The sequence below is a fragment of the Nannobrachium achirus genome, assembly GCF_963921795.1.
Source record: "Nannobrachium achirus genome assembly, chromosome: 11".
Classification (NCBI taxonomy): Eukaryota; Metazoa; Chordata; class Actinopteri; order Myctophiformes; family Myctophidae; genus Nannobrachium; species Nannobrachium achirus.
This window is the reverse complement of record NC_137820.1, coordinates 50218142-50237722: the sequence shown is the minus strand read 5'-3', so window position 1 is coordinate 50237722 and position 19581 is coordinate 50218142. Positions and strand designations below refer to the sequence as shown.

At 43.4% G+C, this 19581-nt stretch overlaps 1 protein-coding gene across 4 annotated transcripts in view; it reads left to right on the top strand.

Moving 5' to 3' along the window:
• The first annotated feature begins 1144 nt into the window (after window positions 1-1144).
• mfge8b (milk fat globule EGF and factor V/VIII domain containing b) overlaps window positions 1145-19581 on the top strand; it is a 39549-nt gene continuing 21112 nt past the window's right edge. For 2 of the 4 annotated variants that reach the window (XM_080737646.1, XM_080737645.1), the window contains exons 1-4: window positions 1145-1301; window positions 15105-15227; window positions 16104-16235; window positions 16531-16563. In XM_080737646.1, the coding sequence (XP_080593772.1) occupies window positions 1223-1301; window positions 15105-15227; window positions 16104-16235; window positions 16531-16563 (367 nt within the window). In that variant the 5' untranslated portion in view covers window positions 1145-1222. The remainder of the gene's footprint in view (window positions 1302-15104; window positions 15228-16103; window positions 16236-16530; window positions 16564-19581) is intronic. The other 2 variants (XM_080737648.1, XM_080737647.1) reach the window with 1 other exon arrangement.

Sequence of the window (19581 nt, the reverse complement as noted above, 5' to 3'; positions counted from 1 at the left end):
GTGTGACGTGCCCTATAATTGCAATTAAAGATGAAAAGAGGCTTTGACTATCAGTGCTGGAGAGTGAGACCAAACAGCTCAGATATATAAAAGAATGCTTGAAATGCCCCTTAAAATAGAGCTCTTTGGCTTACGCCCACTCTTTTTCTGACAGCAACCACGTCAACTGACCTGCTGTTGGATCTCTGCTCAAGAGACGCCCACATATGAACCTTTGAGTGCTCTGTCTACAATATGCTGCTGCTAACCCCTGACCTGCAGATTTCATGCAAACTACTGTCATGGAGATTTCTCACAGATCTAGGAAAAGAGGCCCACACATCTGCCATGCTCCATCACTACATGGAATCAGGGAACAAAGACGTAGCCTATTCAGACAGTTATTGGGGTGGTTCAGTTAAGTGTTGCACCAACAAACTTGCATCTTAAAGGAGTGGTACACCCAAAAAATTGCTTATTTTTTATCAATTACTTATCCCATGAAAGGAATTCATGGAGATTTTTTTTCTCGCATTCTTAAGCCAATAATTTGATGACTGGCAGTGGCGGAGTCTCCTATATTAACTGATGACCTGGTCATAGATTATTGGCTTAGGAATGCGACAAAAACCTCGCCACGAATTCATGCATGGCTTCATGGTGTATCTGAACTTAAATAAGTATTTTTTGGGGTGACAATGTTGTTGTTACAGTATAAACTCACATTCCACTGTTAAACATAATGACATACACATACATTGTCTCAATTTTCCCATGGTTGAGTTGGCTTATATTAACCTAACTGCTAATATATTATTATAGCATATTGATCCAGCACCAGCGCGCGTGCACACGCGCACGCACGCACGCACGCACACACACACACACACACACACACACACACACACACACACACACACACACACACACAGCGCACACACACACACACACACACACACACACACACACACACACACACACACACACACACACACACACACACACACACACACACACACACACTAAAAGTAAAAGAGGAGGGAGGGCTTATCATTATGATAAGTGGGCCGTCATTGGCCGACAGCGGAGGTACACGTGCTACGGTCGAACGCCCTCTGTGTGTTCCAACGCAACAACAAGCTGAATCCCAGCAGTCTCACTCAGCTGCTACTACAGTCAGTCAGTCTGTCACCTCTCCAGTACAACTGTTTTGTTTTTTAGAAGCTCTGACACGCGCGACACGATGAAGATACGAGGTTGCTTTTTGTTTCCCCTGCCACTTTTCGCTTGTTTGGTTTTCGGCGCAGTAACCAACGTGAGCGGTAAGTTATTAATAATAGGCTACTACTACTAGGCTGTGTTGCATTTTGTTTACAGTTTTGCAGTGTGTAACAATGGTCCTGCTGAGAGACACGTTGTCAGGGTCGGCTGTGCAACAACGAGTGTAGGCTTAAGTTTTAGTATTTGTATGGAAAATGTGCCATCTCGTTTGCTGGACATGAACTTATTTTTCACTGGGTTGGTAGGTAATAGGTCTACTATGTGGTGGAAATCCTAAACTTGGCAGCAGCAGCAGCAGCAACCGCTAAAATGCACCACCGTCCACCGCCAAAGAAAAGTAACGGAACTCGACAGACGGGCATGCCTCTGACTCTGGGGGAGTTTAAAGACTGGATGAAATCAGATTCTGTTTTCTACACCAGTGGTTGGTTGGTTCTCAAACTTTTTCATGTCGAGGACCCCCAATTGGCCCAAATTGACACTTATCAACACGCGGACCCCCACAACAAGAGAAGACTGTTAGAGCCTTAGCAGTGATTCCCATTTCCCAACCATTTTCATTTCAAAGATCCCCAGTTTGACATGCATAAGGCTATACGGACCCCCATTTAATGGCATTTCTATTTTCTATCTCTGAGACTGAGACCCCAATTTATAATTGTAAAATCAATGTTAAATTAACAAATGACCGGGTTAATTTGTTTCCATTTGTACACTCTCTGAGTTACATACCCATAAGGGTTCATTTGGTTCCTAACTGTCATTTGCTGGGGACCTCCTGGATCTCCCTCAATGTTCTACACTGTGACATTTTGCTCTGCACATATCTGTTCGATTTTTTAATGGTTAGGCAGGTTTTAACACACTTTGTGTTGTGGCAGAATTGTAGATTGTGAAAATGTTTTCTTCAGTTCATAGCCAGGGGGGAGTGCATGTGTCCTGACTCCTGAGTGCTCTATAGAGGATGGATGTAACGTACAGGGGATTGAGGGGAAGCTATTATGTTTGTTCACGCCATTGGCACTGTGTGCTTTGTTTGCGTGCAGTGTGTCTTCAATGTATGTAGGCTAGGATGGATGGATGCCCTCGTCTGTCTGTCTGTCTGTCTGTCTGTCTGTCTGTCTGTCTGTCTGTCTTTTGGAATAAAAACCCTCTCCATCTCCAGAACTTTCCCTTAATATCAGAAAATGTACATTATATGTGTATCACACCAGACGTCACAGCATAATTCATAATTATTTTAAGATTTAATGTTTGATTTGGTATAAATATTTCATTATTAGTTTAGTTTACAAGCAATAAGCCACTGGAATACATCAGTGTCAGACTTGGTTTTTCATTTTAGGAATGATTTTAGCCCAAATAGCAGTGATTTGCTCTGCTGTTAAAACTAGATTTACACACTGACAGGGTGCAGGTGACATTTGCAGATGGATCCCTGGGTCAACCAGTAGTAGCCTAATGATTGAATATTTTAGTCATAGGCACAATAATTGCATTATTGCTCATGCAGCAATTCTTCAAAAGCGCCATGTCCTTGTTTCTCCCTTGGGTGAATTTTTGAGCGGTGGTCACACCACTCCTAAGCGTGAGTGTGTGTGTAGCTTTGTTACTATCTATAGTACGTGTATGTAGCCTGAGCATGCTGCAATACCGCTGGTGACCAAGTGGCGCTGTTGTGTCAAACACACACACACGCACGCACGCACGCAAGCGCGCACACGCGCACACACACCACCACTCACTTCAAACTTGTTTTTTAAATAGTCATGGTAGCCTTGATCAAAGGCTAATAGGTACATGCCATGGTTGATCCACTAAAATAACTAATACTTTATTCTAGGTAGGTACAGTGTCAAGTAAAGAACTTGGGTCAAGTGCACAATTGAGAAAGTCTTCAGATTTCTTTTGTTCTTTTGTTCTGTTTGTAATGTTTGTCATTTGGAATTGCATCATGCATCATCACACACATGCATTTAGACACACCCACGTTTCACTCAGAGGTAAACATGGAGCAGTTCAGATTCATAACATGTTTAATCTTTGGTCCATTATATTTATTCACCTGCTCATTTTCATATCCTCACGTATCTCATTAAAGCTGGTGTCTTCAACGTTTTCAGGCCAGGGACCCCTTAGTTGAGAGAGAGATGAAGCAGGGACCCCCACAACCTTATTATAGATTCCATATAGTTTCATTGTTTGACAGCACAATCATCAGTGTATTTTGGATTCTTGTAAAATTTGTGTTTTCAGATATTTAACCACTTGAGCCGTCAATACTTAATAAACTTGACCTTTCACTTTGTACTTAGTCTGCTCAGTCTCATTTTCTCCTCTACACCAAACTTCTTTGCCGAAAATAGACGATCTACAAGCGAGGTGTTGTGAGCTTGTAGATCTTCTATTTTTGGCTAAAGTTCTCCGAATATGGACGCTAGGGTTCAAGTGGTTAATATAGAGAAAAAAGGTTTCTATCATCACACAAAGATTTGGAGGACCCCCTGAAGTAACTCTGAGGACCCCCTAGGGGTCCCAAACCCCCTGTTGAAGACCCTTGCTTGTGTTTACCGTTAGGGCTTTGTGCAGGGGTGCTCACTGCTCATACAATACACCGGGACATCCTTAAATAATCCATGATGATTGAATAAATATTTAATATAAAGTTCCATTGTTATTTTCCTGCGTTTTAATGTTTCGTTAGAGCTCAGTGGACTGCCTGTCCAGAGAGAATAGGTGTGGCTGTAGTGACCAGGGCAGTTGAGTCACTTATCTAGATGTGACACAGAAGTTCCTACCACTAATAACCAACCATAGGACAGCAACGCCTTGCCCCGAGTGTCAGCAAGGAAGAGAGGTGGAGAAATATACACAGAAGTTACACAGTAAAATCTGTAGTGTTAATTTAACTCAGAGTGTACAAATGGATAAATGAACACTGATTATTTTTGTGTGTATGCGTGTGTTCAGTCATGTGCATTTTAGCCCTGTGGTGAGGCTCTAAGGACGGTGATGTAATAATCTTGAAAATAACTGGCTCGATGGAGTTTGCTGTGCAACTTCATGCTCCCCATGGGTCCCTGGAGGATGAACCTTTAGCCTCAGCGACACTCTTAGGCCAAAAGCAACACTTGCACTTGGACCCGCCCAGCATTTAGGAGCGTGTTTCTATTTTGACTGTCTTATTATATATTTATATGTTTCTTTATGTATATATTATGGATCTGTTCCATATGAGAGAGAGAGAGAGAGACACTCAGCAAATGAGGACGAAAGAAACTAGATACTCAGAAAGTGAGAGAGACCTGCTCAGAAAGAGATAGATAGAGGCTGTCACAGCAAGTGTTCTGGGCTGAGGTCAGCTGAAGCTGTGTCATTCAAATGGGAAGGAGAGGAGCTGAGAGCAGTATTTTCTAAGTGTTTAAACATGAATAAAGTGGATGCAGCAGGTTAGAACTCACTTGTCCCTCTGCGTTAGCTGTGAGAGCAGGGGAGGCACACTGCTTAACATGTCCACTGTGAGTGAGCTCAACCAACTCTAAATATAGACACACAGTGGGCCAATGGCTTGGCGGGTGTGTATGCAAGGGCACGTGTGTGTGATTTCTGTTATTTCTGTTCCGTAAAGGTCCATTCGGACACGCAGAGACACATCTACACTCAGCATTTTACAGTGTCGGCTTGTGCGCCACGGATAATTTGGGTGTGTGATGTGAGAGAGAAGGCAAGAGAGGGAGAGAGCATGCACATATAGTACACATTCTGCAAAAGTACTAAAATGTGCCTTTTTTTGTTAAGATTCATACACGTGACATGGTTGCGTGTTGGCTATGGCTAGGGAGCAAGTGAGCAATATAGAGCAAGTGAGCAAGCTTTGTGTGAGGTTTTGTGAGTGCACGTGTGTGTGTGTGTGTGTGTGTGTGTGTGTGTGTGTGTGTGTGTGTGTGTGTGTGTGTGTGTGTGTGTGTGTGTGTGTGTGTGTGTGTGTGTGTGTGTGTGTGTGTGTGTGTGTGTGTGTGTGTGTGTGTGTCATGTGCACATATGTGGCATGTGTACTGTATATATTCCTTTGCATGGTTGGTTTTACACAACAGCCTGTTCTGACAAGTGTTTACTCTGTTAAAGAGAAAACAGCAGCTGTGTGCGTGTGTGTGTGTGTGTGTGTGTGTGTGTGTGTGTGTGTGTGTGTGTGTGTGTGTGTGTGTGTGTGTGTGTGTGTGTGTGTGTGTGTGTGTGTGTGTGTGTGTGTGTGTGTGTGTGTGTGTGTGTGTGTGTGTGTGTGTGTGTGTGGGGGGGGGGGGGGGGGGGGGGGGGGCGTGTGAGTATACTGTGACCCATTGGCAAAAGCTATTCCTTCCGTTTGCCCTGAGTCTAGCCATCTGTCAGTATGGTGTCTGGAGTGTCCACAGAGTCTTGTCTCATTAGGACATTATATCTTCATCACTGTTCCATCACACTCCCCTCTGGATATATATCATCACTGACTTACTTTATGTCGCTGAATTTTGAATAGCTCTTCTTATCAATGTTTCATCACAATATGGAATATCTGCTAATTTGGACTCATCCGGCGTTGGCCCATTTTACAATCTGCTTTACTGAATAATTTATAGCCTGTTCTTTGATCTTATATAGATAGACAGACCACCAAGTACAATACAAGTACAGTGAATTTGGTACACATCCACATCACATAGAGCAAAAAGAGAAAAAAAAACAGAATAGAACTAGAGCGCGACCGATGTGAAGGTCTGGCCGATATATCAGCAATTATTTGACGGCATTGGCAGGCAGTTATTCAGCCGACTTGTCCAGTTTTACCACTTTCAACCTTTCCGTCCGTTGATTTGGAACATTTTGAGTGTTAAATATGTTTTTTGTTTAATTAAACTTATATTTCTTTTTGGCATAATGTTTGCTGACATAATTCTGTGATCACAGATTGGTGGTCCCAAATCCATTTTCTTTTTTTTAGTTTTAGCTACCAAAAATCTTGGGGATAGAGGATCAGAGGATCCAGTCAGTAAAATAATTTCTTTAAAAGTATAATTTGTTTCTCAACCACCTACTAAGCACAGTTGGTTTGTGAGTTATTTGTAAGAGACAGATATCTCCCTTTAGACTGAAACTCATTGTAAAACAGATGGGACAATGACATCCTCATGGTTGTCTGTTACACTGTTGGCATCTGCTAAACGAGGAGTATGTCTTCTTTTCAACAAGCACTACCTGCAGAGTAGCGCTGTGTGTGTGTGTGTGTGTGTGTGTGTGTGTGTGTGTGTGTGTGTGTGTGTGTGTGTGTGTGTGTGTGTGTGTGTGTGTGTGTGTGTGTGTGTGTGTGTGTGTGTGTGTGTGTGTGTGTGTGTGTGTGTGTGTGTGTGTGTGTGTGTGTGTGTGTGTGTGTGTGCGCGCACGCACGCGCAATAGAGAGTATTTTTAGCGGTTACTGTGTGTGTGTGAGGGGGGAGTTTGGAGTGGCAGATGGCTCTATGAGTGGAGGAGAGACTTCAGATTACACAAAGCTCACCTGCAGCTGGGCTCTCTCTCTCTCTCTCTCTCTCTCTCTCTTTCTCTCTGACTGGTTTTAACAAGTTCAGACATGGCAGAATACAAGTTTTACATATACATACACAAACTATGATGCTGTTGTATCCTCCTACTGACTAATCTGCCAGTGAGGAGCCCCCACCGGGAGGACTTAGAGCCTTCTTCCTATTATATACTCCTCCCGCCCAACACTCATGGCTTCCCTCACGGGGCCAATTGTGTTCGTGTAGATGTTCAACAAAGCCGGATACGCCACAGCGGATTCGAACCCACCACCTCCACGGTGGTGGGCAGGCACTTCACCACTGATGATTCAGACTTCTGTTGGAACACAGATATGAGATGAGAGCGCAAGGCCTCAAGATAGATAGATTCATGTCAAGTGCGGGTTTGTCCATATGTGTTGAAATATGTATGAACACATACTATACATACAAATTACGTTTGTACAAATTACTTTTTTTTTTTCCTTTTAGGCTTTGTAAATTTAATGAAACCGCCCGGGCCGCAGGGTGGTGGTCCAGGCACCCTGTAATGCCAGCCTGACAGCGTGTCGTAGGTTCAAATCCCGTTCCAGACGACCTTTGCTGCATGTCACTACCCATCTCTCTCCCCAATTCCTGTCAGTCTACTGTCCTATCAATAAAGTTATAAAAGCCCCAAAAGAAATATATATAAAATAAATAAATAATAATAATCTAAATAAATAATTATTATTGTCTTTTTTCGTTTCCTACAATAAAGAATATATAATATTCAGAAATGTTCCAAAAAATTATAACATTACAAATACAAACATTAACAACTACAAGTACACAAAGAGCGGACTAGGATGATGGTGAAGTTGTGTACAGCGACAAGTGACAGGGCTGTTCATACTGTCTCCGACCACCGAACATTTTGTGGGTCTGGTCTGGTTCAACTACAAAATGACAACACTTGCAACTTCTGAAAAGCATTACCTCGAATTAGAGTTCGGAAAGCTGCACCTCGGAAAGTCGGGAACTTCTCAGACAAAATGTTTGGTGGTCTGAGAGTATGGACAGCAATTTACTCTGACATGACTACATATTCACATGTTCATGCACATGTACTCTCCCCATACATCACTGGCCTGAAAGCTAACTTGTCCTGCTGACTTTGTAAGCTCATTTCAAACAGTCCTGCATTTCCCTTTAATGAGCCAATTCCCTCTTAAGCTGTGTCATCTCTAATATTTCAAGAGTCCTTTCAGACTAAAGAGTTTTAACCTATGGGTGCTCCCTCTGATGCACCAACGCAGGCTCCTTCCCGCGGCCAATTGATTAACGTGAGACCGCCAAGTCAGGCCTCCTAGCCCCCCCCCCCATCATCACCCATCACCTCCCCTCACTCCGTTTATCCTTAAAAGGCTTGCACTACCCCTCCCCACACTCACAGGCGCAGTACCCTCAGGCAACCCCACCTCAACTGAACTTACTGTATATCCCCCAACCCCCTAAGGGAGACCATCGCACTGTTTTTCTGCACACTCACGTAAACAGCGGCTCCCAAGTGCTCCACGTTCTCTCTCGCACGCACGCACGCACGCACGCACACATAACAAATGCACTTCACAGTTCACATGACACAGCATCCTTTGTTGTCATTAGACCAGGCTACACTGCATGACAAACATGCTACAGTCACGTCCTCTCGTCAGCCTGGTGTGTGTGTGAGTGGGCGTGCGCGTGTTCTTGTCCACCTGTTCTTTAAAACGATGAGCAGGCAGTTGGCCAGGCGGTTGACCCAGAGAGCTGCTCTGATCCTCTCAGACGAAACAACAGCAGGTTAATATGGAGTGGATTCTCAGCCCTGTAAGCTTCTAGACACTTAAACACGCACTGTCAAGTTTGGCAGAAACGGGGATCATTTTGTGCTCAATGTCTTGAAACTTTTAACTTACATGAACTTAGATCAGCCGAACAGAGAGCATCGTTCACATTCTTTTGTCATTTCAGACCCATACTGTAACATATGGCTGCAGGCCTCTGTAGAGTCCAAGCCGTTGACTGTGATTAGGGGAGTGAGTCATGGTGTGGTATTATTGTGCCCGCATGGCTGTGTGTTCTTTGTATTTGGACCTCATTCTTGGGGCAGAGGAATCATGGGAAAGGCATGGACCATGACTCACATGGACAGGGAAAAGTACAACAATCTGTGGCGATAGCTGGAGCAGACGGCCATAACTCTGCATAACTCCCTGTCCCCATGGAGAGTTAATGAGGCTTGTCACTTATTTATATATTTATTTGTGTAAGTAGTGCAAGTGAATGTTTCTAGTTCAGCTAGCAGCCTTCTAAGGAGGTGGCCACTTGAAATTTGGTCTAGTGCCACTCTTTGGCGAAAATCCCCACTTTTACGTAAGGGTATCTCAAAATCAAGGGGTGGCGCAACAGTTTCGGCGTGCCTGAAATGTTTTATGTTGTATCGTTGTTATGTTGTAATGTCTGTTTTGTTTCATGTTTCTGTGGGGACTTGGGATGGAAAGTAGCTTTCGCTAAATCTGGTATATTTACACTTGCTCAATGCTCATGTGTATGTATTACACCTGTCTTCATTAATGTGCACTGTTTTGACCAAATAAACTTTAAAGTAAAGTAAATAAGCGTGGAGTTCAACTGGTGAACTTTGCCCAGGCGGCAATCGTCAACCGAACTACCGAAGTTGAGCAAAGAAGTGCCTTGGTTGACCCCAGTTGGCAGGTGGTTTTCTTTCAGTGACATCATGATGGCACATGATCACTTGGCTGTTTTCCAAGGCTGGCATGCCAGTACCAGACAGAGAAAACCGCAGTTGCCTGTCATGTTGAGAAACATGTTATGCATTGCAAACAATAATGGCTTACTTTGTAATTTGATTTGATTTCACAAGAAACAAAACTGAAATTATACGCACAGGCGTGTGTGTGTGTGTGTGTGTGTGTGTGCGCGTGTGCGCGTGTGTGTGTGTGTGTGTGTGTGTGTGTGTGTGTGTGTGTGTGTGTGTGTGTGTGTGTGTGTGTGTGTGTGTGTGTGTGTGTGTGTGTGTGTGTGTGTGTGTGTGTGTGTGTGTGTGTGTGTGTGGTGACACATGAGCATGACTGTGCGTATGTGTGCGTCTGTGTGTGTGTGTTCTTTAGATATGAAACTTAACCTCCTCCAGTGATTTCACAGCAAACAAAACTGAAATTTTGGAACAGATTCTACATGAGGGAACAGATCCCAGTGAAATGTGCAGTGCTAGGATTTGTGGCAACAGGTTTTTCTACTTCTGTATTTAACTGTCATTAGAGGGAGAGGGAGGGGGAGAGATTTGTCATTTAGGGGTTTTTAATAGGATGTGTTTTTGCTAACTTGACAAATATGTCCTCTGAAAACCAAGGTGAACAGTGAAAATCCCCATCATTGTCAGGCAAGCCAAACCACAGAGAATCATGCAGTTGGATGCACAATGCACATGTGTTTGGGTCATTTGTAGAGCCACCATTCCCTTAATAGGAAGGATTTGGGGAGCTCTGTTCTTCACTTAATTCACAGAACTTGTCTTGAGTGTCAAATTAATTGTCCAATACGTTTTACGTTGTGCAGGGTTTCCTGCAGGAAAAAGTCTTGACCAGGGGGGGATCTCATGGCGCACGCGCTTTGCGCGTGCGCCGAAATTTTTTGATAATTAATTAATTAATTCGAGTAATTAATTCACTTAATTTTTTATATTAATTCTTATTTTTGCCCTATAAAAAACACATGAATGTGCCCATGATGACGGAAAACACAACTACATGCTATCATTCACATTTATTCAACATTGAATAACTACGTTTTTCACAGGACAGTGTAACTTGTTTTTTTCCCCCAGGTTAATCAACCAGCACTCGTGCCATATAAATAGAAGTCTACAGCACAGTAAAAAAAAAGAAACATTGGTGTAAAGTAACTAAGTAGATTTACTTAAGTACTGTACTTATACTGTACAAAGGAGATTTTCAGGTATTTGCACTTTACTTGAGTATTTCCTGCATTCAGGAGATGTTTTCTTCAAATGTAAACAAACATGGCTGCCATGTTTGAAAGATAGGGTTGGTATGGGGGTTAAACATGCAATTTCGCGATCGCGATCATGCCTAGTACATTGTTGGAGGTCCAAAAAGTTTTTTTGAGAAAAAAAAATGTTTTTGAAAAAAAAAAAAAAAAAATTTTTTTTTTTTTTAATACCCTTGGGGGGGCGGGGGGGTTTTCAGGCCGGGCGGGGCGCCTGGCCTGTAAAGTGCTGCAGGAAACCCTGGGCCACAATTGGCCCGTGTTTGGGGGAGGTAAGGATATTTGTCACTGCACATACGTACTCCTACAGGTTCCCACCTGTCAACTGGGAATGTTGGGCAGGAGGAGTAGGACGGAGGTGCTACATCTTCCTGCTGGGGGCTCCTCACTGGCAGTAAGGTATAACAGCATGAAAACACAGAAAGTGTGTGGGCAGGAATTGAAAAAACGTCTAAATTGCAGAGAAAAACAAGTAAAAAACAATTGGCTTCATCTATCCTTCTCCCAGCAGGGCAGTAGTGCGTGTTCCTTGGGACTAAACGGTATTTGCCTAAAGGGAATGTCCCACCTTCTATATATGTGTTTTAAACTTTTAGGAACTTAATTTTTTCCCAGCTGTATTCAAATCCACCCCAACAGGGAAACACTAGGACTTGTTCCTTGGCACTAAAAAGACCGATTTCCTTCAGGGAAGCTGTCATAAGTCCTCTGTAGGAAGAGCAGGAGGTTGGGTTCCTTACTTCCTTCCCACAGATAAACAGGGCAGTAACTTGGATAATGATGTGTCTGTGGTGGTGCCAGGCAATGCTATCTCCTAACAGTCTCCCCTGAGATGAAGGACTAGCTGTAGGCCTTGACTCTGGATTATACTGGACAGCACGGCGACTCAATACACAAACAGGATGTAACAGGCAGAATAGACAAACTAGGGATTCTATTTACAGTGGGGAAATCTCGCTTTTTCGAACGCACATCATTTCGACAACGGAGCGTCGGCAGGTATCGCTACTCACCCCACGGAGGTTAGGGTTTGGTTTGGTTGTCGAAAAGATGACTTGTAGAAATAGCGACACACTCCCATGTACAGTATATCCAAAGAAGGTGAAGGTGCTTGTCAGACTTCCCACAATGCCACAGAGTTGGGTTTGAAGTTCAGAGGTTATACCTTTATGAACACATTTGTGAAGAAAGCTATTGGTAAGCCTTTAGTTCCCAGATTGGTTAAAATCTCAGCTAACTTTCCCTATAACTACTACGAGTTAAAATTAAAATAATAAAAAAAAAAATTAGGGGGGGGGGGGGGGGGCAATTGTAGAAAGACGCAGGATGTTTTAAGTCTGTCGCTGAGGTGCCATTTTCAACCATGAGCTATGTGGGAGACAGAGCAGGACCACAGAATTACACCCTCAGCAGGACTGAAATACTTCCATTTCCTACAGCAGCCGTCCAAGAATCCTGGTCCTTATCGACTCCTACGGCTTTGCTTCATAATATTCAGTGTAGGAGGAAGTCTGCCATTCAAGGATATGAAATCTGGGTCGGATGTCTTTTTTTAACCTATATGACTGACAGCGCGGTGTGTGAACCAACAATTTAAAACTCGGCGACAAAAACCTCGACTTCCTTGACAATTATTCAAAATAAGGGTTAACTTTTTTGGGGCAGTGCTTTCTCTGTCTGCACCTCCTGCAGTGTTAAAACACAAGGGTGTGACTTTAGATTACTGCTCTTATCTCAGTGTTTTTTAAATACAACTGCGGTGGCTCAGTGGTTTGGATAGTACTATCCTGTAATTGGGAGGCTACGGGTTTGACCACCATGAACGCGAGTGTCAAAGGAAGGCTCTGTCTTTGAGGGGGAAATACCATCATTTCGACTAAGGGAGTCGGCAGGTTAGCTACTCACCCGCGTCACGGTTACTGAGGTTAGGGTTAGGGTTTGGGTTAGGTTTAGGCATAGAGGTTAACATTTACCCACGTCGGCAGGGCAGGTTAGCTGCTCAACCCCGTCGGCAGGTTAGCTTTTCACCAGGTTTACATTCACCCGTGCCGAAAGGATAAACCGTCAAACAGATGCTATGTCACAATATCGACACGTTCCCGTCTTTGAGCAAGGCAAGCACTAAATCCTGGTACCTTGATTCGTGGGTGACCTTGACGGCTTCACTTTTTGTGGGTGTGGGTAAAGTGAGCAGGTGAATGTCTCTCGGAACAGTTGTTAACAATAGAATCCCTACCAGTGACAGGCAGGATAAACTTCATTCCAGGGGGCTATAGAATAGCATTCAATATTACCTCTTATAACCTTTTCTGTATCTCTGACACCAATTTTGAATTTCAAGAAAACACTAAATCTCTGTATGTTCTGGAGATGTCAATAGATAAATCTTCCTCTTAACTATTAACGCATAATCGTTTCTGGTTCCCATCCCAACTCTTATCACCACTTCCCCTGTTTTTAAACCGCATTAGTTCCAGTCAAAGGACAAACTGTTCTTTTAGGGGTCAGCAGAGAACCCGAACTCCCTTATTGCTTCTCTGTTTTCCCCTGATGATCACTGACACTAATGACGTCCAGAAAGCTGCTGAGTCCAGACAGCAGCCGTGATGGTTCCTGTGTGGAAGCATCCAGCATCTGTTTTGTGTTTTACTGGTGTGATGATGGCTTGCTCAGCTGTTCCATGGCACGGTCTGACTCACAGCAGTTTCCCTCTCCGTATTCAATAACACAGCAAAGTAACTGCCGCCGCTGATGCAGAGGATGTGGAACGGAGGAACAAAGCATTCCTAACACAAGATATTTAGATATTCACACGTTATGTTTTGTTTGTTATGTCTACAAATGACACAATAGCTTTGATGATTAAATCATTCACAAAATGATAATAAATACACAAATAAATACATAAATAACTAGTCTTTTGCCCGGGGGATAATGCTCAGTATATGAGGGATTGAATGTAGGGTTAGTCTCAGAAGTATGTTGGAGAACCCAGACCGGTGCCCGTTGGGCAGAACAGTCACCACTGACCTCCGGTTGTGCAATACCTGTCTTGTTTCAGCATACGGCTGTTACCATGGTGGCAACACTGTTTATTCAGACGGACAGACATTCTGTAAATTAATAGTTAAATAAGCAAGCTTACGCTACATGAGTCAACACAAAATGCCATGGTTACATATTGAATGTCAACCCTTCATATATGGGCTTAAATGGACACAGGCAAACATATGGCCTGTGTCCATATATGACAACAGGTAATGGGGTTTGCATTAAAGGGGGAACCGGCACTGTGTCTGCAACACAGTCGGAGGCACAGACAGATACAGAGATCTCCATAATGGGAATAAAGGGACACAGACAAACAGATACAGAGATCTCCATATATGGGCATAAAATGGATGCAGACAGACAGATAAAGATATCTCCATATATGAGCATAAATGGACACAGGCAAACAGATGGTCAATACGGGTCCTACAGAGATCTCCATATATGGGCATAAAATGGACACAGAGACATAACTCCATATATGGGCATAAATGGACACAGGCTAACAGATGGTCAAAACGGGTCCTACAGAGATCTCCATATATGGGCATAAAATGGACGTAGACAGACAGATATCTCCATATATGGGCAGAAATGTACACACGCAAACAGATGGTCAAAACGGATCCTATGACAACAGATATAATGGGGTTTGCATTAAAGGGCGGGGCATTCATTCCCTATTTACATTGTTCCCGAGTTGGCCAGGTTGCCGACTAGACGCTCGGCCGCCCAAAGGGCGGCCGAGCCCTTTGGGCCCTTTGGGCCCTTTTGAGCCCTTTGACTGAACAGACATCATTGAACAGATGTTCAGTCATTGAATGTCAGCTAAATTCCAGCGCAGTGATAGATGGACCTGGACAGGGAGGGATCATATGTTTGCTCTCTGGCTCTGGGGACCATTGAGCTGAAAAGCGAGTTAAGATTTAACCACTTGAATCCCAATGTGCCTATTCTGAGGGGAACATTCGCCAAAGATGTTTCCGGATGTTGATGTTTTTCAGACCGTTATGAAAGTGAAATGAGTACCACAAGCACAGAAAGTGAAAATAATATTCAGTAGACTACTGTGCTTTTCCTGACCTTTCCATTAACTATGTTCTGGAATTTTATTTTCTTGGAATTTCATTTAGAGGAAGAAATAAATGATTATGCAAACATTATAAATGTGAGCTTACCTATGAAACCCTTGTTTGTCTCTTTCCCTAGCTGACTACTGTGAGGTGAATGTGTGCAGTAATGGAGGGACATGTGTGACTGGAGCTGGAACTCCGTTCATCTGCATCTGTCCTGATGGCTTCACCGGAGAGAAATGCAACGAAACAGAAAGCGGTAGGAACTACCTATTAACATTGAAGTTTGCCTTAGGACAGTTAGAACTTGAAACTGAAAGGAAAGCTTTTCTCAGACGCATTTCTCAGATTCATTGTCAAGAAATCCAGAGTAGACAAACAATTAGAAAGATGCAATTGCATATTGCAAGTGTGGTTGCCTTGAGGCGAGTCACACTTGCAAATATCGATCAGTCCTTGTTCCTATTCGAGCGGCGAAAACCATTTTGTCCTTGTCCCTTTCCTGCCCATATATAGAGATCCATGATGTCATCAATATTAATCCCATATCTTGGAATGCCCATTTATGGACATACTGTGTAAGTTTCATGTGGTCTATGTCTATTGAGAGACACATACAGACAACACATACTGTAGACAACACGCGCATCGGAGTTGCAACAAACACGCGCGCGCAATTTTGAGAGACACAGAGACATAGCCTTCATAGTTACACAGTGAAAGTGTCGGCTTGACTGTAGTCCCCGACTCCCCGTCGTGGGCAATTGCACCTGCCCTCGGCCTTATCCTGGGGGGATGGTCCCATAGCCTGGGAGGCTATATGGCATGGCGACGGCTCCTAACCAATGAACTGCGGGTCCTAGCGATACCTACCAATACCCATCTACTACCTATGACTGTGGCTCGTTCTGCGGCTCTGAAGGTGGGCGTGGAATTAAGCCCTTTGTAAGAGAAGATCATTTTCATTGCAAAACACATACATGTGTTCAACAAACACATAACACACTGTTCACTGTCACATGCACTCACATCCTGATAAACAGAAATGTCTGCTAGACTTCCTGTCCAACTTGGCTCTCCTTTCTTGCTCTCCTCTTTCTCTTACCCCTCTCCTATCCTCCTCTCTCTCATCCAGGGCCCTGTACTCCTAACCCCTGTAAGAACGATGCCATCTGTGAAGTGACGGGTCAGTCTCGTCGAGGTGATGTCTTCAGCGAGTATGTCTGTAAATGCCCGCAGGGCTTTGACGGAGTCCACTGTCAGACCAGTAAGTTACTACTGTTATACATACAACCCTAACCTCAAGTGTGAAATTAATAGGTGGAGCTGCTTGACTGTTTGAAATGTCATGGAATGAATACCTTGAGTTTTGTTCAGGGGTGTCAAACTCTCCTGTAGTCTGTAGACTTTTTTTTTTTTTTGGTCTGTAGACTCCTCTAGGTATAGACTCCTCTAGGTCTAGAGACTTGAATAGATTTGTACACGCCAAGGTCTGTAGACGTCTATTGCTATAGACTTGAGTGTTGAATGTTGTGTGCTTTGTGTTTTGTGATACTCTTTAGGTGTCCAAGGGGCGGACTTGAATGTGAAGAAAGGTAAAAATGAAATGACTATTGAGAGGTTTCCTTGTCCTTGACTTTCTGGTCCCTTTCTCTCAACAGATCTATCTACTGTAGCTGCCCTTTGTTCTCATACTGTAACTGCATGTCTGGGCAGAGCACGCGCGCGTACTCACACACACACACACACACACACACACACACACACACACACACACACACACACACACACACACACACACACACACACACACACTCACTCTCAGAGGTGCGTACCTCTGGCTACAGTCATTCATCCTAACCATACCCTAATTCTTGAACCTCAAGCCTTAAGTAAAGTAGCACTTGAGGACATGGGACGAGTCTGATGTTTTTCTCTTGAATTGTGATTTCCTTGTGATGACATTGGAACCACAACACACACACACAACAACAACACACACACACACACACACACACACACACACACACACACACACACACACACACACACACACACACACACACACACACACACACACACACACACACACACACACTCACTCTGTGGGAGTCAGCAGTATACTTCCCAAGGCTAGCAGCAGGCTCAACAGAGAGTTATTGTGGAACTTATCGGTTCAGCCACAGGTCTCATACTGAGATAAGGTCAAGGCCTTGAATGCCAGCCTTGACTTTGAACAAAAGAGCACTTTTCACATCCATTTCCTGGGATAGGTGCGTAGGAGAGGGAGGAATGGATCAAAAGTAGCAAACAAAACAATCTTGCACACTGTCTAACGTGTAATGATACATTTATTTCAATGTTTAGGTTTTCTTTGCCTGATGAAGCACTTGACACCTTACATAACTTTACTGTCTGTTATCTGTACAACTGCCAGGAGATCAGTGTCACGGGGGATTTATATTCTATTTAACAGGAAACAAATCTTGCACACCAGAACCCAGTTGTGTTGTTTTGAATCATCCCCAGTTTCTTATCTCTTCACCTAATCTGACATTCACGCAGGGCGTAATGAGACTATACCTCATAATGATTAGGAAGAGCACCGTTGACAGATGTTTGAGGTTAAGAGATGAGCGGAGGCCTCCCATCTCCGGCACAGAGATGTCACCGCACACCAGATACGTGTTACCCGGCACATTCCTTCTCCCAAGCCTCACTCCTACACCAGTTATGGTGCAACAATTTATCATCTCATTGTAATTTACCGTGCGCCAGTCTGTACTTACAAACGCCTTCAACATTCCCGTATGACTTGTAAGTTCACGGCCAAGTTTCTCCACGAGGAGAGCCTCAAATCACAGTTTATGATTATGTGTTTAAGCCACTGTGCACTCAGTTAAAAGTTTCTGCCACTCATCTCTGTCATTAAGTTTCTATCCGAATGCTGCACAATGCACATATTTTGCGCAAATTTCTAAAAAGATTGCAAAAATCACACCCGTGTGAACTGAGCGGTGGAGTCTGTGCGCGCGTGTGTGTGTGTGTGTGTGTGTGTGTGTGTGAGTGTGAGTGTGCCTTGCCTGTTCTGGCCTGGCCTGAACAACAGCGCCCCTCCCTTAACATGTGTGGTCAGAAAAGGTACTACACCACAGGCTTGAGGCTACATACAGACCCACCCACATACATACATACATACATACAAACAAACATACATACCTACTAGAGATGCGCGGATAGCGGTTTTAGCCGCGGTGGACCTCGGTGATCCGCGGTGCAGTCGGATTTGGATCAATCAAATATAATTATTAATTAATTTCGGATATCCGCGGATGAAATAATGCAGGAAATAAATTATGGCCCAATATATCTATCAATAAAAAGCGAAATCTAGGTATGCTTGTGTCTGTGTTAGTGTGTGTTATTTTGTATACTTTGTAAAGTAACCATCATTTTTCATGAGGCAATGTGCAGTCCACGATAAAACTAAACAGCTGTGTCCACTTAAACGGCATCACGGCATGCATCGTCGCACTCATCATTACCTCTTGTTGCGCTGCGCTTAAAAGTGAATCTCTCCATAGTCCATATTGTAAAGTACTGTACAGTAGGTAAGTTAAACTTCCCACTAAGTTGTGTTTGTTCCTCTCGCTTTCGCTCTCTCCCTCGCTCTCTCTTTCTCTTGTGTGTCTGACTCTGTCTGCCTGCATGTCTGGTTGGTCTGCATCGACGCACAGCACCGACTCCAAAAAAAAAAAAAGAAAGAAAAAAAGACGAACGGAGACATTCCGTAGGCTAGATCAATGCATTTCTGTGATCGCACAACTAAGAAAACTAACAGGGAATAGCCTACCAGAAAATAATATTAGCCTAATAATAAGGGTAATAATAATAATAATACTTTTGAAGTTGCGGATGAGGATGGTGCGGATTTATAAATTGGATGATATAATTAATGCGGTTGGATAATGGGCGGATAATGAATTTGCGCGGATGGATTCGGATGACTTCAGAAGCCTATCCGCGCATCACTAATACCTACACACACGGCCACGCTATGGAGACGGTGTGACCACCGCTCAAAAAGACAACGTACATTTATGTGTGTAAACTGACATGTAAATATTAATTGGGGCGACAAGATTACACCATCAAAAGAAAACGTCAGGTATACGGTACATCACTATATTACATGCAGCCTCAGAGATGACAATGAAGCTTAATATCTAATGAAGCTGAATTGGCCACCCATTCCCATCATCCTCGCTGCATCTTCTATGTATTTACTATTTCCGCCTCAGCTAAGTGTGATATTTTAAGTGGTAATATAAACTAGTGGCTACTTGTTGGTCAAGGAACTGAAGTATGCACTATTGTGGCACACATCAACCGTTACCATGGATGTGAGAGTCAGCTTTATGCCTGAATACTGCTTTAATGTGATGTGGTGTATTTTTAGTAGGCAGCGAGTGTCTCTCTACCATAAAAAGAAGATTTGAGAGATATATGGGTTCTTTTGACTCTTAAAGCACTTTTGGAAGGCATTAATTGGATAAATGTGTTAAATTTAATGTATATGTAAATGTCAGATCACCTCCAGGCTAGAGCTTTTA